Source organism: Camelina sativa, chromosome 5 (genome assembly GCF_000633955.1).
Source record: "Camelina sativa cultivar DH55 chromosome 5, Cs, whole genome shotgun sequence".
NCBI classification, from domain to species: Eukaryota; Viridiplantae; Streptophyta; class Magnoliopsida; order Brassicales; family Brassicaceae; genus Camelina; species Camelina sativa.
The window spans coordinates 31912649-31925324 of record NC_025689.1 but is presented as its reverse complement, the minus strand read 5'-3'; the positions used below and the strand labels follow the sequence as shown (position 1 = coordinate 31925324).

General features: G+C 40.5%; 3 protein-coding genes and 1 pseudogene across 5 annotated transcripts; all 4 read left to right on the top strand.

Moving 5' to 3' along the window:
* Positions 56 to 1807, top strand: LOC104788121 (magnesium transporter MRS2-4). Its single transcript, XM_010513811.2, has 3 exons — positions 56 to 533; positions 624 to 1048; positions 1140 to 1807. The coding sequence occupies exons 1-3, from the start codon at positions 206 to 208 to the stop codon at positions 1704 to 1706; spliced, it is 1320 nt and encodes a 439-aa protein (XP_010512113.1). The 5' UTR covers positions 56 to 205; the 3' UTR covers positions 1707 to 1807.
* LOC104788123 lies at positions 2235 to 4412 on the top strand (annotated as a pseudogene).
* LOC104788120 (F-box/LRR-repeat protein At3g58940) lies at positions 4686 to 7557 on the top strand. 2 transcript variants are annotated; one of them, XM_010513810.2, is made up of 5 exons: positions 4686 to 4927; positions 5163 to 6140; positions 6233 to 6373; positions 6475 to 6831; positions 6917 to 7557. In XM_010513810.2, the coding sequence occupies exons 2-5, from the start codon at positions 5166 to 5168 to the stop codon at positions 7340 to 7342; spliced, it is 1899 nt and encodes a 632-aa protein (XP_010512112.1). In that variant the 5' UTR covers positions 4686 to 4927; positions 5163 to 5165; the 3' UTR covers positions 7343 to 7557. The 2 variants fall into 2 exon arrangements, with proteins under 2 accessions (XP_010512112.1, XP_010512111.1); XM_010513809.2 differs by having other exon boundaries at positions 4688 to 4927; positions 5160 to 6140.
* Positions 7975 to 10284, top strand: LOC104788119 (F-box/LRR-repeat protein At3g58930-like). 2 transcript variants are annotated; one of them, XM_010513808.2, is made up of 4 exons: positions 7975 to 8161; positions 8411 to 9379; positions 9464 to 9604; positions 9690 to 10284. In XM_010513808.2, the coding sequence occupies exons 2-4, from the start codon at positions 8411 to 8413 to the stop codon at positions 10044 to 10046; spliced, it is 1467 nt and encodes a 488-aa protein (XP_010512110.1). In that variant the 5' UTR covers positions 7975 to 8161; the 3' UTR covers positions 10047 to 10284. The 2 variants fall into 2 exon arrangements, with proteins under 2 accessions (XP_010512110.1, XP_010512109.1); XM_010513807.2 differs by having other exon boundaries at positions 8408 to 9379.

Genomic DNA, 12676 nt, shown 5'->3' with positions numbered 1-12676 from the left:
AAAAAAAAAAAAAAAAAGGCAAGTTACTACAATACGACGAACCCTCTTTCCTCTCACTGGCGTTTATGGCATGGCCGAGGAAGGATCCATCGGAATAGGAGAAACCGAAGAAGAAGAAGAGGCGGAGATCGGCGATTTCTCCTGCAGCCACCACCAGATCTCTGACCTTCGACGAAGAAGCTGATTGGAACAATTATCGTTTTCGATGGGGAAAGGCCCCTTATCGTTTCGCCGTCTTTCGAGCATCCGTCGCCGGAAGAAAGGTTCTGCGGTTAAGGATGACGCTTCTCAGACATCGACGCCTTCATCTCCACCGCCTCCTCCTCCGATTAATGCAGGCGGACCTATTGTGGGAGGGACAGGGAAGGCGAAGAAGAAAGCCGGAGGAGCTAGGCTGTGGATGAGGTTTGATCGGACTGGTGCCATGGAAGTAGTGGAGTGCGACAAGAGTACAATCATCAAACGTGCTTCTGTTCCCGCTAGGGATTTGAGAATTCTTGGCCCTGTCTTCTCTCACTCTTCTAACATCCTCGGTATAATAAATTTTTTGATTTTTGGAATTAAATTAGACGTTTTTGGACTTTTGTGTTTCTGAGGTTCTAAGCTTTGTGTTGAATCTGCAGCTAGGGAGAAAGCTATTGTTGTGAATTTAGAGGTTATAAAGGCAATAGTTACTGCAGAAGAAGTGCTGCTGTTGGATCCTCTCCGTCCTGAAGTTCTTCCATTCGTTGAACGACTAAAGCAACAGTTTCCTCAGAGGAATGGGACTGAAAATGCTCTGCAAGCTTCTGCGAATGTGCAATCTCCTCCTCTTCCTCTTGATCCTGAAGCTGCAGAGGGTCTGCAGAGTGAGCTTCCTTTTGAATTTCAGGTACTGGAGATTGCACTCGAGGTTGTTTGCTCGTATGTTGATCGCAGTGTGGTAGTACTTGAGACAGAAGCTTGGCCTGTCCTTGATGAACTCACCAAGAATGTTAGCACCGAGAATCTTGAGTATGTTCGAAGTTTAAAAAGTAATCTCACTCGTTTGCTAGCCCGTGTACAGAAGGTAGAGAGGCTAACGAATTTACCCTTTTCTCCATGATGCTATGTTGTTTGTGTGATGGATGGAAACATAAAGTTTTTTGTATGTTATTCAGGTGAGAGATGAACTTGAACATTTGTTAGACGACAACGAAGACATGGCAGATTTATACTTAACAAGGAAGTGGATCCAAAACCAGCAAAACGAGGCAATACTTGCGGGGACAGCAACAAACAGCATTGTCCCTCCACTACATAACACATCAAATCTTCACCGGCTCACATCAAACAGAAGCGCCAGTATGGTGACGAGCAATACAGATGATGACGATGTGGAGGATCTGGAGATGTTGCTGGAGGCATACTTCATGCAACTGGAAGGAATGCGGAACAAGATTCTTACAGTGAGGGAGTACATTGACGACACAGAAGACTACGTGAACATACAACTGGATAATCAACGTAACGAACTGATCCAGCTGCAGCTGACACTGACCATAGCCTCGTTTGCAATAGCTGCAGAGACATTGTTGGCGAGCTTGTTCGGAATGAACATACATTGTCCATTGTATGACACACATGGCGTCTTTGGCTACTTTGTGTGGAGTGTAACTGCACTTTGCATTGTGCTTTTCATGGTCACCCTTGGTTACGCCAGGTGGAAGAAGCTGCTAGGCTCATAATCACATACACTCTCTTCTTACAAACCATGTGCACTGGTGTAAGAAAAAAACTCACTGCCTACATGGTTTGGTTAATACATATGATAAAGTTGTTTCACTCATATCTTTTCCCGTGAAGACATTAGAGATTCATGTGTTCCTTAAGTCTCTAAAATGTTTGAACTAATTCTGTAGATATGTCTTTAATATGTTCGAACTCGAGGACAGGTTTGCTTTCTTCTCTAAGTTCTCTCTCTTTCTCTCTCTAGCTGTTACTAAAGTTGGGTCGGGATCAGTTGCGGCTTACTTTCGTGAAGTCAAGCTGTAACATTTAAGAACCAGAAAAAATAGAACTAACATCCACACTATACTAGAGTCCGCCTCTCGACTGGTCTGTAGCATTGGCCAGATGATATGCTCTCTATTCATCTTCTCCTTTGGTATTGAGTTTCAATTGTGGGATGATTTGTTTTGGTTAATTGGTTCGGTTTCTTTGGTTCTTAAAGCTGGGCCGACCAAAACTAACCATAAAGTAAACCGGATAACTTCTTTTGTCCAAAACCCTATACAGTATTTTAGTTTTTGTTTTTTCCCCAAGTTACCCTAATATATACAGTTGGTGGTTTCGGCTGCGTTTGTATGTAGTCTTCTCAAACTCAAAGTTTGGGACTTTCTTCTGATTTCTCGTCCGTAGTAAGGTATTTGTGAAAGTTTTCTAATCAATATCTCTTTGATTGGCTTCTTAGTTTCACATAAAATGTTTTGACGTTTCTCTGTTTATGGATTTGTAGTGGGTGATAGTACTCTTAGGTCGAACTCCTTTTGAATTAAATGAGCAAAGGGATGGATAGAATAAGCAGTCTACCAGATGAGATAATTTGCCACATCGTATCTTTCCTTTCGGCAAAGGAGGCTGTTTGCGCATCTGTTCTCTCAAAGAGATGGCAAAATCTCTACTCTACAACATCATACAAAATTTTGAGTTTGATAACACAGTTAAGAGTCAAGGGAGTTTTAAAGATTTCTTGTCTGAATTGCTGGCTTTGCCTGCCAGTTCCCGTATAAGGAACGTCTCTATAAAATTTCGTGGGCGTGATGGTCCAGATCTTTATGCTGATCTCAACCGTTTTCTCTGTAACGTGCTGATGAAGCGTGGTGTCTGGGGGCTTAAACTTGATATTTGGGTTACATTAGACGGAGGATATTCACTTCCTTGTGAGGTCTTCACTTGCAAGACGCTTGTTGAGCTTGAACTAGGGTCTATTTTGGAAATTCGTCATCTCCCTGAGAATGCTCTTCTTCCTGCGCTTAAGACTCTCACTGTTGATTCAGTTAGATTCTCTGATCATTCTGGTTGTGCGTTCCAAAAGCTTATCTCTGCTTGCCCTGTGCTTGTAGAGTTAAATGTTGTTAATGTTGAATGGGAGTAATGGGAATGGTCTCGCACAGTGTCCAGTCCGACCCTTGAAACACTTGCTATAAACCACAGATATTACTTTACTTCTATTGGTAATATTCATTGTGATTTGGAGAGCATTACTTTGACTACTCCGGGTCTTACCAACTTGAAGTACTTGGATTTTCCTCCGAGATCCTATCCCTTGGTTAATCTCAACTCCCTTGTTGAAGCTACGATTGGTCTTAAGTTGCCACTAGATCACGCCTGGATCGGACAAAATGCATATGATGGTGATATTATCAGCGATATAACCAATCTCATTAAGGGGTTAAGTAATGTTGAGATCTTGAACTTATACTGTACTGAAACTATGAGGGTAAGTGTGCTTTATTGTTTTCTTCTTTGCTGTTTCTCCTTGAATACAACATATAAAAGAGCCACGTACTGAGGCATGCATTATTGTTTCACTTCCAGGGAATCAAAATCTTGTTAGATATAGATTTGTTTCTTGAGGGTTTTAACTTTTAAGTATTGTTTCAGGCGTTTTACTTCTCCCGTGAAGCATTACCAGAATTTCAAAACCTGCATCGTTTATCTATTGCAACTGAGCGTAAAGTCTGTTGGCGAACTCTGCCACATCTGCTAAGCAAGTCTCCAAATCTAAAGACTCTCATCATTGAGGTATGGACCCCAAAACATTTCAGGTATTACTACACCCTAAAGTCTCCAATCTGTAATATCTCTTTCTTGGTACAGGGTCCCTTGCACTATAAATATTATTTGGGCGATGGTGATGAGTCTGATGAGGTGAACTATTATGATGATGATGATGAGGAGGAGTCGGAGTCTGAAGATGATGAATCCATTTGTGAGTGCTTGTCGGACTATTCTTTCCTAGAGTCATGTCATGTGAAGACCCTAGAGATAACCGAGTACAGCCGAACCAAAAGAGAGTTGGACCACATGAAACTTATCTTGAAGAAACTGTCATCTCTTGAGCTTGTCAAAATTTGTTCTAATGAAATAGACGACGAGGAACAGTCTCAACTCAGAACCTATCTGTTAAAGCTCCCTAGATCGTCTAAGTGCAAGATCCAGTTTGAGTTTATTCCTCCTGGTAGCTCCTTTTGAGCATGACTAATGTTTTTGTTTCTCTATTTGATGGATTGTGTTGCTAGGATTTTTCATCACTAATATGCTTTGAGTTGACAAAGGTTAATAACTTTGATTCTATACTTTGCTAAAATTGAAGGTTATGTTAAGAATGTATCCTCATGATGATGAGACTAGTACAGTTAAGATTGTAACATGTATCCTCATAAGTCATAATAAAGAAGATTGATGAACATTTTTTTTTGGGTGTTTTGAGGTCACAAAACACACACACACACATACAAAACGCTCCGTTTTGCGTAAGAGTAAACCAAACCGAGCAGGTAATAATAACTGTAAACCGGCCGTATCTTCGGTTTAAACCAAACAAATTCGGGCGAAGAAATTTAAACCAAAACCGAACCAATCCAGGAATTGGAAAGTTTCAGGCTTTCTTTCAGCTTCTTCTCCGAGGAGTTCTCTCACACCATACTTTCGCAACCCAAATTCATGCAGTTCCGGTTTGTCTACCCAATTAAACCGGAACCAAAATTTGATTTGTTAGCTTCTCCAATGCATCATCGTGTCTTGTCGAACTGAAAAGTCTGAGACTTTCCCCTACCCCAGTCGCTGGATAGTTACGTCTAGGGCCATAGAAAACAGTAAACACTCCAACAGCGTTTAGGCTCTCTCTTCTCACTGGAATGAAAAGCCCCAAAATTTGGATCTTCGATTAAGCGTTTGTATCGAGGTAAATTTGGATCATCTCCTCTGTTTCTACTGATTCTGTTCTCTTTTCGGGTGTTTTCGTTCAAATGATTTCTTTGCGCTGTGTATTGGGTTTATCTCTGTTCTCGTTTCTCCTCCTTCGGGGGAAAAGTTGTTAAATTTCATGTTTTTTTTTTTTTCCTATTGAAGATTCCCGATTGCTTAATGTTAAGCCTTTCTCTAGTTGTAATGGCACTTTTAATCTTCGTGTACAGAAGAAGATGGATCGTGTCAGCAATCTACCAGACGAGATTCGTTGTCATATTTTGTCATTCCTTCCCACAAAGCAGGCTGCTTTGACTTCGGCTCTCTCCAAGAGCTGGCGCAATCTTTGGAAACTTGTTCCTAATCTTAACATTGATGACTCTGAGTTTCTTCATCCGGAAGAGGGTAAAGGTGAAAGGGATGAAATTCGTCAGAGCTTCGTTGATTTCGTGGACGGTGTACTGGCTTTGCAGGGTGACTCTCCCATTGATAAGTTCTCCCTCAAGTGTATAACTCGTGTTCATCCAGATTGTGTGAACCGTTGGATTTGTAATGTGCTGCAGCGTGGTGTTTCCGATCTTGAACTTTTCACTGATTTCACCGGCGAAGATCCCGAAGACGATGATTATATGCTACCTCAAGAGATGTTTGTCAGTAAGACACTGGTTAAGTTGATATTAAGAAGTGAACACTGTGTTAATTGGTCGTGTTGGGAGATGGACGCTTCCTTACCAATGCTTAAAAGTCTTTATATTTACTCGGGGTTGATTTTTTGTGGTGACATGGTGAGCTTTCTTCCTTTTTTCCCTGCACTTGAGGAATTACGAATGGCTAATATGGAGTGGAGAGAGTCAGATGAATGTGTGACCATGTCAAGTGCAAGCCTCAAGAAGCTAAGTATCCGCGCCACTGGTCTTGAAGAGTTTGAAAATCCAAAGAGCATTTCTTTTGATACTCCAAATCTGCTTTACTTGAACTACTCTGATTTAGTCGCCGAGGATTATCCTTTAGTTAATATGGGGAAGTTAGTTGAGGCTCGAATCAATCTTATTGTCAGAAATGAAGATCAGATCAAGCGGATAAGAGAGCCAAATAATGTTTTGGTAGAGGATATTGAGGGTGATGTTGTTCTCCAATTTGTCAATGTGGTGAAGCTCATGAAGGGCATGCAAAATATTCAGGAACTTCACTTAACTTCTGATACTCTCGAGGTCAGTTTTCTATTTTGTTCTCTCTGGTCTTAGTTGTATGAACGAAGAATTGCAAAGTATATAAGTTGGGTTTTACTACTTCTTGTTTACAGGTACTCACTCTATGTTGCGAATCGATGCCGGTGTTCAACAACCTCAAGATCTTAGGTCTTAAGAGTGAGGAGAGTCGCGGTTGGCAAGCAGTACCAGCTCTCCTGAGAAACTGTCCACATCTAGAATTCTTATTCATTGAGGTCAACTATAAACCATATGAAACTACTTGACCAAACATTTCTTTAAAGATGTTTGGTCAGACTCAATAATCCTTTTTTTTTGTCTTTCTTTATGCTTTCAGGGTCTCTTACACTATGTGACAGATAAATGCGGGGATGCTTGTGACTGCATTCCTCGGGAAGATAAAGGTCGTTCGCTCATAACTTGTTCGGTGAAGAAGTTGCAAGTTAAAGGGTTTAGAGGAACAAGTAGAGAGAAAGAGATGATAAGGCATTTCTTGGAGTATTTCCCGTGTTTGGATGAGATGGAGATAGATGCCGAAAAGATTGATTCTACAAACTTTGAAGTACCTAGAATTTTAAAAGTTGTTGCGTATAAGCTCCATGATGTGGTCTCGACAGAGATAGTAGGACATTGGAAGAGTTCGGTACAGTCTAGGAGTTGGTCCCAAACCGAGTTGGATGAGATGTATTTTGAGGTATATAGATTTGATTACCGTTTTCAATCACAAAGAAATCATTACAGGTTTGAATTTACTCTCTTTTCTATTTTTTCTCCTACAGTTGGCTCCGCGCAATAAAGAGCGTATCTACGATATGGTCTTCATAATGCATAGAGCTTCTTCCCCGGCGGTACCTCCTCCTCTGCCACAGGAAATGTCTCAGGACTACCTTCAAATGAAACGGGACCTAGAAGCTCAGTTCGATATGATAGTCGAGCAGAACCCGATGATAGCATCAGCGTTGAGGGCTCGACAAGCAACTGAAACAGATCAAGCAAAGGCGTCGAGTGGTCAGGAAATGACCAAGTTGAAGCGGGACTATGATGCTCTGTTCGATATAGTTGCCGAGCAGAACCCAATGCTAGCATCAGCATTAAGGGGTCTGCGTGCAACCAACTCAGAGCGAGCTGAGACATCCAGGGATCAGGAAAAGACCGAGCAAGACCAAGCTACGGCAGCAGATTTTTCTCCTCCAGACGGAGCATAAATGCCTTTCCAATTTGGTTCGGTTTGTGTTTATTTAGTTTGAAAATCCTGAAACGAAGCGGCTTTTGTAGTTTCTTCCTCCTCTAAACGTTGGATCTTCGTATCTTAACTTCTCTCTCGACTTTGCATCTGTACACTTCTTCTGAACTGGTGCGGAAGCTAACTTTTACCTTCTGTTTCTGCTGATTCCTTTTTGCGTTCGTAATTTTTGATCAATGATTTTGCTCTCTTCCTTTTAACAAATGTATTTGTATCGTTGTTATAAATTGTAAAATTGTGAAAACCAACCTAACTTGACATCTTGGTTAAGTGTTGTTATTTCAATTTGATTTGATTCGATTCGGTTTGCATATAACCACCATACCTAACCAAACCAATTCAGGCTAGAGATATAACCGTTTTATCACCCATCCACCACCACCAGTAGTAGTTCATACTTCATAGTTCATACGATGCTCTGTTATGATTCGCCAAACCAATTTGTCACTGGGCTTCTCTACTTGGGCCTCACTAGTTCTACCGTACCTTCCCACAGCCCAAATCCGATCAATCCCGGTTTGTTTAGCGAATTAAACCGGTGATTATATCTTATTATCTTTTAAGAAGTGAATCAAATAGAACAAACAACACCCACCCTTCAATTTTGTAAAACCCTCCATTTCGTTTGTCTGCTTGTTGTCTTCTTCCTCTGAAAGGTGGATGCTACTCCAATGCATTTGCCGAACATAAAGTCTGAAACTTTCCCCTCTGCCATAGTACCCAGTGACTTAGTATCCCCAAATCTCATTCACTGAGATCACCAAAGTTTGGATCAAGCGAGGTAAATGCTCAGTTTTACCCATCTCCTCTGTTTCTACTGATATCTGTTCTGTTTTGGATGTTTATTGAATTCAATTTTTTATCTATTTGCGTTATGATTTCGGAATTAGGTTTTTCCCTGATCCCCATTTCTCGAGAAACTTGTCAAATTTCATGTCTTTACCTTACTGTTAGACACCCCCTCTGGTTTGTACAGAAGATGTAATAATGTACTTTTAATATATCTGTCGTTTGATTCGTTTCATAGAAGATGGATCGTATCAGCAATCTACCAGACGAGATTCGTTGTCATATATTTTCCTTCCTTCCCACCAAGCAGGCTGCTGTGACTTCTGTTCTCTCCAAGAGCTGGCAAAATCTTTGGAAACTTGTACCTAATCTCGACATTGACGACTCTGAGTTTCTCTATCCGGAAGAGGGTAAAGGTGAAAGGGAAGCAATTCGTCAGAGCTTCGTTGATTTCGTGGATGGTGTGTTGGCTTTGCAGGATGACTCTCCCATTGATAAGTTCTCCCTCAAGTGTATAACTGGTGTTCATCCTGATTCTGTGAACCGTTGGATTTGTAATGTCCTGCAGCGTGGTGTTTCCGATCTTGATCTTTTCATTGATTTTTCCGACGAGGATAAAGAAGAGGATGAGTATCTGCTACCTGAAGAGATGTTCGTCAGTAAGACATTGGTTAAGCTGAAATTAAGAAGTGAAAACTGTGTTGATTGGTGGTTTTGGGAGATGGGTGCTTCCTTGCCAATGCTTAAAAGTCTTCATATTGACTCTGACTTGATCTTTTGTGGTGACATGGTGAGCTTTCTTTCTTATTTCCCTGTGCTTGAGGAAATACACATGGCTAATATGGAGTGGCGGGAAAATGATGAAATCATGTCAAGTGCAAGTCTCAGGAATCTAAGTATCCACGGCACCGGTTGTGATGAGTTTGAGAATCCAAAGACCATTTCTTTTGATACTCCGAATCTGCTTTCCTTCAACTACTCTGATTTGGTTGCCGAGGACTATCCAGTAGTTAATATGAAAAAGTTATCTGAGGCTCGACTCAATCTTATTTTAAAAGATGAAGATCAGGTCAAGCGGATTAGAGAGCCAAACAATGTTTTGTTAGAGGATGATGAGGCTGCTGTTGTTCTCCAATTTGTTAATGTGGTGAAGCTCATGAACGGCATTAAAAATATTCAGAAACTCTCCCTAAGTGCTGATACTCTCGAGGTTAGATTTTCATATGTTGTTTATTTCTGGTCTAGTTGTGAAAGAATAATTGCAAAGTATCTAGCTCGGTTTTACTGTTTTCAGGTACTTACTCTATGTTGTGGATCGATGCCGGTGTTCAACAACCTCAAGATCTTAGGTCTTAAGAGTGAGGAGGATCGCGGTTGGCAAGCAGTGCCAGCTCTTCTAAGAAACTGTCCACATCTAGAATTTCTAGTCATTGAGGTCAATTATAAACCACTTGACAACACATTTTGTTAAGGATGTTGGTCAGACTCAGTGATCATATTGTCTTTCTTTATGCTTTCAGGGTCTCTTACACTGTGTGACAGATAAATGCGGGGATGCTTGTGACTGCATTCCTAGGGAGGACAAAGGTCGTTCGCTCATATCTTCTCCAGTGAAGAAGTTTGAGATTCGAGGGTTCAGAGGAACAATGAGAGAGATAAATATGATTGGGCACTTCTTGAGGTCTTTCAAGTGTTTAGAGGAGATGGGGATATTTGCTGAAGAGAATGGTCCTACAAACTTTGAAAACCCTGGAGCGTTTGAATATGTTGACAAGATATTGAAGCTCTACAATGAGTTATCGAGCTGTGATGTTTACTTCCTGGTGTGGGGTTACATGCGCAAGAAATGGACTGCAAAGAGTATGCAAATGTGTTGATGGTTTTGCTAAAGCCATGTTCCCGAATCCTTTTGATTTATTTCTTGACTGCAAAGTATTCAAATTCATGTTTCGATAGCTGACTCAAAACAGAGTTTTTTTTTTAGATGATAGACTTCTTATTTCGCCGTTTCAGGGTTACCATCAACAGAGTATGCAATACACTAAGCATATGTAATCCTTTGTTTGATGTTCGATTAAACAGAATAATTAGATGCTCTGTTTTGTTTCTCTGCTATTTAAAACCCGTTATCATCTGTTATCACTGACAGCAGTTCTGAAACCTCGTAACTACTTCTGTTTTGACTTTGCGTACCACGTTGAAACAGTTTTTTGTTGCGAGACTTCGCCTCTGTAGTAAGGTAGGTGTCGAAGATTACAATCTTCTGTTATCACTGCATAGAAGATGGATCCAGTCAGCAGTTTACACGATGAGGTTCTATGTCATATATTGTCCTTCCTTCCCACAAAGGAGACTGATTTGACTTCGGTTCTCCCTAAGAGGTGGCGCTGTCTATCTATTTGCCTTTGTCCCTGAGCATTTTATTACCAATGCTTAAAACTCTCGTGTTCTAGACTCAGTTGATACTCTTTGTTCTCAATTTTAGAAGCTTCTTTCTTTCTGGTTGCCCTGAGCTAGATGGATAAGACCTTTTCAAGTCCGAGCCTCAAGACCCTTTACAAATCAACCCCATACATTGTAATGCATTTGTTGGACTAGTTTCCATAATTGAATGAGATGCAGGTTTACGGTGAAGAGGAGTGTCCTACAGACTTCAAAGTCTGTAAACACTTCGATGCCCCTGGGCAGTATGTATCCGTACATTCCTTGACTATCAAACTTGTCAAAATGCTGTACCTATTTTTGATGCCATCATTCCTGTAAAAATCAAAAGACAGAAAGCACACTAAATCCTTATCTCCCCATCCAAAGTATATTTTTGGTGAGAAATTAATTACTCTTTTATACTACGAGAAACACAGATGGAAACCACAATCTAGCAAAAGAAAGATCTACAACGTCATTAAGAGAATTTGATTTCCCTTAAGACTGTTCCTATTTTACCTCGTGGTTCGCATTCCCAGTGCTGAATGAAGGAGAAATTCTGTCAATCTGAGGAACATAAGAAATGCTTTAATATATTAGTACATAGCACTTAACAATCTGTCCACAGAAATCTGCATCTGGGATTTTCAATCACGCACCTCGTGGGTAACATAAGCCTCAATATTAAACCCAACGTCGAGAAAGACAAGAATTACGATCAGTTTTAATAAACTAATTTAACTGACCTCATGTAAGCTCTTTTACAAGCATTAGAACGGCACCTTCTCCTACCTCTCTCTTCAAGGTGGAAGCATCCACTGACTGTACAAAAAACAATAAGTTGAAGTTCACACAAGAAACAAAGTTCCGGCTACCAAGAAAGGCTGAGGATGGTTAACCGACCTCATGTAAGCTCTTTTACAACCATTAGATCAACACCTTCAGCTACATCTATCTTCAATGTGGAAGCAACCACTAACTGTATCAAAAACAGTAATGTGAAGTTCACACAAGAAACATATTTCAGGCTACAGAGAAATTTCTGGGATTAGGCTGAGTATGGTTACCCATGGCAGATTTGCAAAGACTTTAAGACCTGCACGAAGCTGAAACCTTCTCATGCCTCAGATGCTTTTCATTGTTATCCCATTTGTACCTTAAATTGTACCAACATGAAAATATGAGAAACTGTATTTCACAAAAAAAAAAGTTAGAGCCAACAACATAAGATGGGACAAGAGAGAAGACAAACCTTCCAATGGCTCCAAGAAGCACTGCATCTGATTCTCTTGCAGCTGAGATGGTGTCCTCCGGAAAAGGGAACTCCTAAAGCAGCTCTTCCGATGGGCATCTCCCAGAAGCTAAAATCAACTCCTGATACAGAGCACAGACGCAATGTCTTAGACATTTCAGTGGCTAAAAATAACCTCTTTGATTCCAACCAAATAAACCCCACCCACAATTCTAAATCCCTTTCTTCAGAAAAAAACATCTCGCCAACTTCTCATTCAGGACAAAGACCAATGTTACCTTTTAAAATAAGTTTGATGTTGTTACTGTAAGAACGGCGGCGACTGTTTTATGTAATGAATCTACTTCATCCTTCAAAAGGTTTGAGTCAAATAAGAAAGCGTCCTGGTTGCACCACGAACACACACCTGTTTCAGCCAGAAAAAACAAATAAACCGAACAAATAAACCGGTTAAAACGATAACTCGCCTCACTTTTATGGAAGTGGACAAGGGAAGACAGACCAATGTTACCTTTTAATCAGTTTGTTTGATGGTGTTAATGTAAGAACGCCGGCGACCGTTTTTGTTTTGAATCTACTTCATCCTTGAGTCAATAAATCATCGTCTTGGTTGGAAAACACGAACACAGACCTGTTTCACTCAAAAGAAAGAAAGAAACCCACTATTTAATATCCCCATATTATCCCTCCATCATCTGCCTGATTATAATCGTCTGTCACCATCATTGAAGTCTTGATTCTACAAAAGCATACATTTAAGAAGAACAAATTTTTCAAGAAACTTGAGAAGAAGAATCACAATGTTACAATTAATGTGGACAATAAGTGGAA

Bases quoted from the DNA above. Each gene is read 5' to 3' on its own strand.
- LOC104788121 (XM_010513811.2), top strand. From the start codon at position 206: ATGGGGAAAGGCCCCTTATCGTTTCGCCGTCTTTCGAGCATCCGTCGC. The intron at 534-623 runs GTATAATAAATT...TTGAATCTGCAG, and splicing joins TCACTCTTCTAACATCCTCG to CTAGGGAGAAAGCTATTGTT. The intron at 1,049-1,139 runs GTAGAGAGGCTA...TATGTTATTCAG, and splicing joins TGCTAGCCCGTGTACAGAAG to GTGAGAGATGAACTTGAACA.
- LOC104788120 (XM_010513810.2), top strand. From the start codon at position 5,166: ATGGATCGTGTCAGCAATCTACCAGACGAGATTCGTTGTCATATTTTG. The intron at 6,141-6,232 runs GTCAGTTTTCTA...TCTTGTTTACAG, and splicing joins TAACTTCTGATACTCTCGAG to GTACTCACTCTATGTTGCGA. The intron at 6,374-6,474 runs GTCAACTATAAA...TTATGCTTTCAG, and splicing joins TAGAATTCTTATTCATTGAG to GGTCTCTTACACTATGTGAC.
- LOC104788119 (XM_010513808.2), top strand. From the start codon at position 8,411: ATGGATCGTATCAGCAATCTACCAGACGAGATTCGTTGTCATATATTT. The intron at 9,380-9,463 runs GTTAGATTTTCA...TACTGTTTTCAG, and splicing joins TAAGTGCTGATACTCTCGAG to GTACTTACTCTATGTTGTGG. The intron at 9,605-9,689 runs GTCAATTATAAA...TTATGCTTTCAG, and splicing joins TAGAATTTCTAGTCATTGAG to GGTCTCTTACACTGTGTGAC.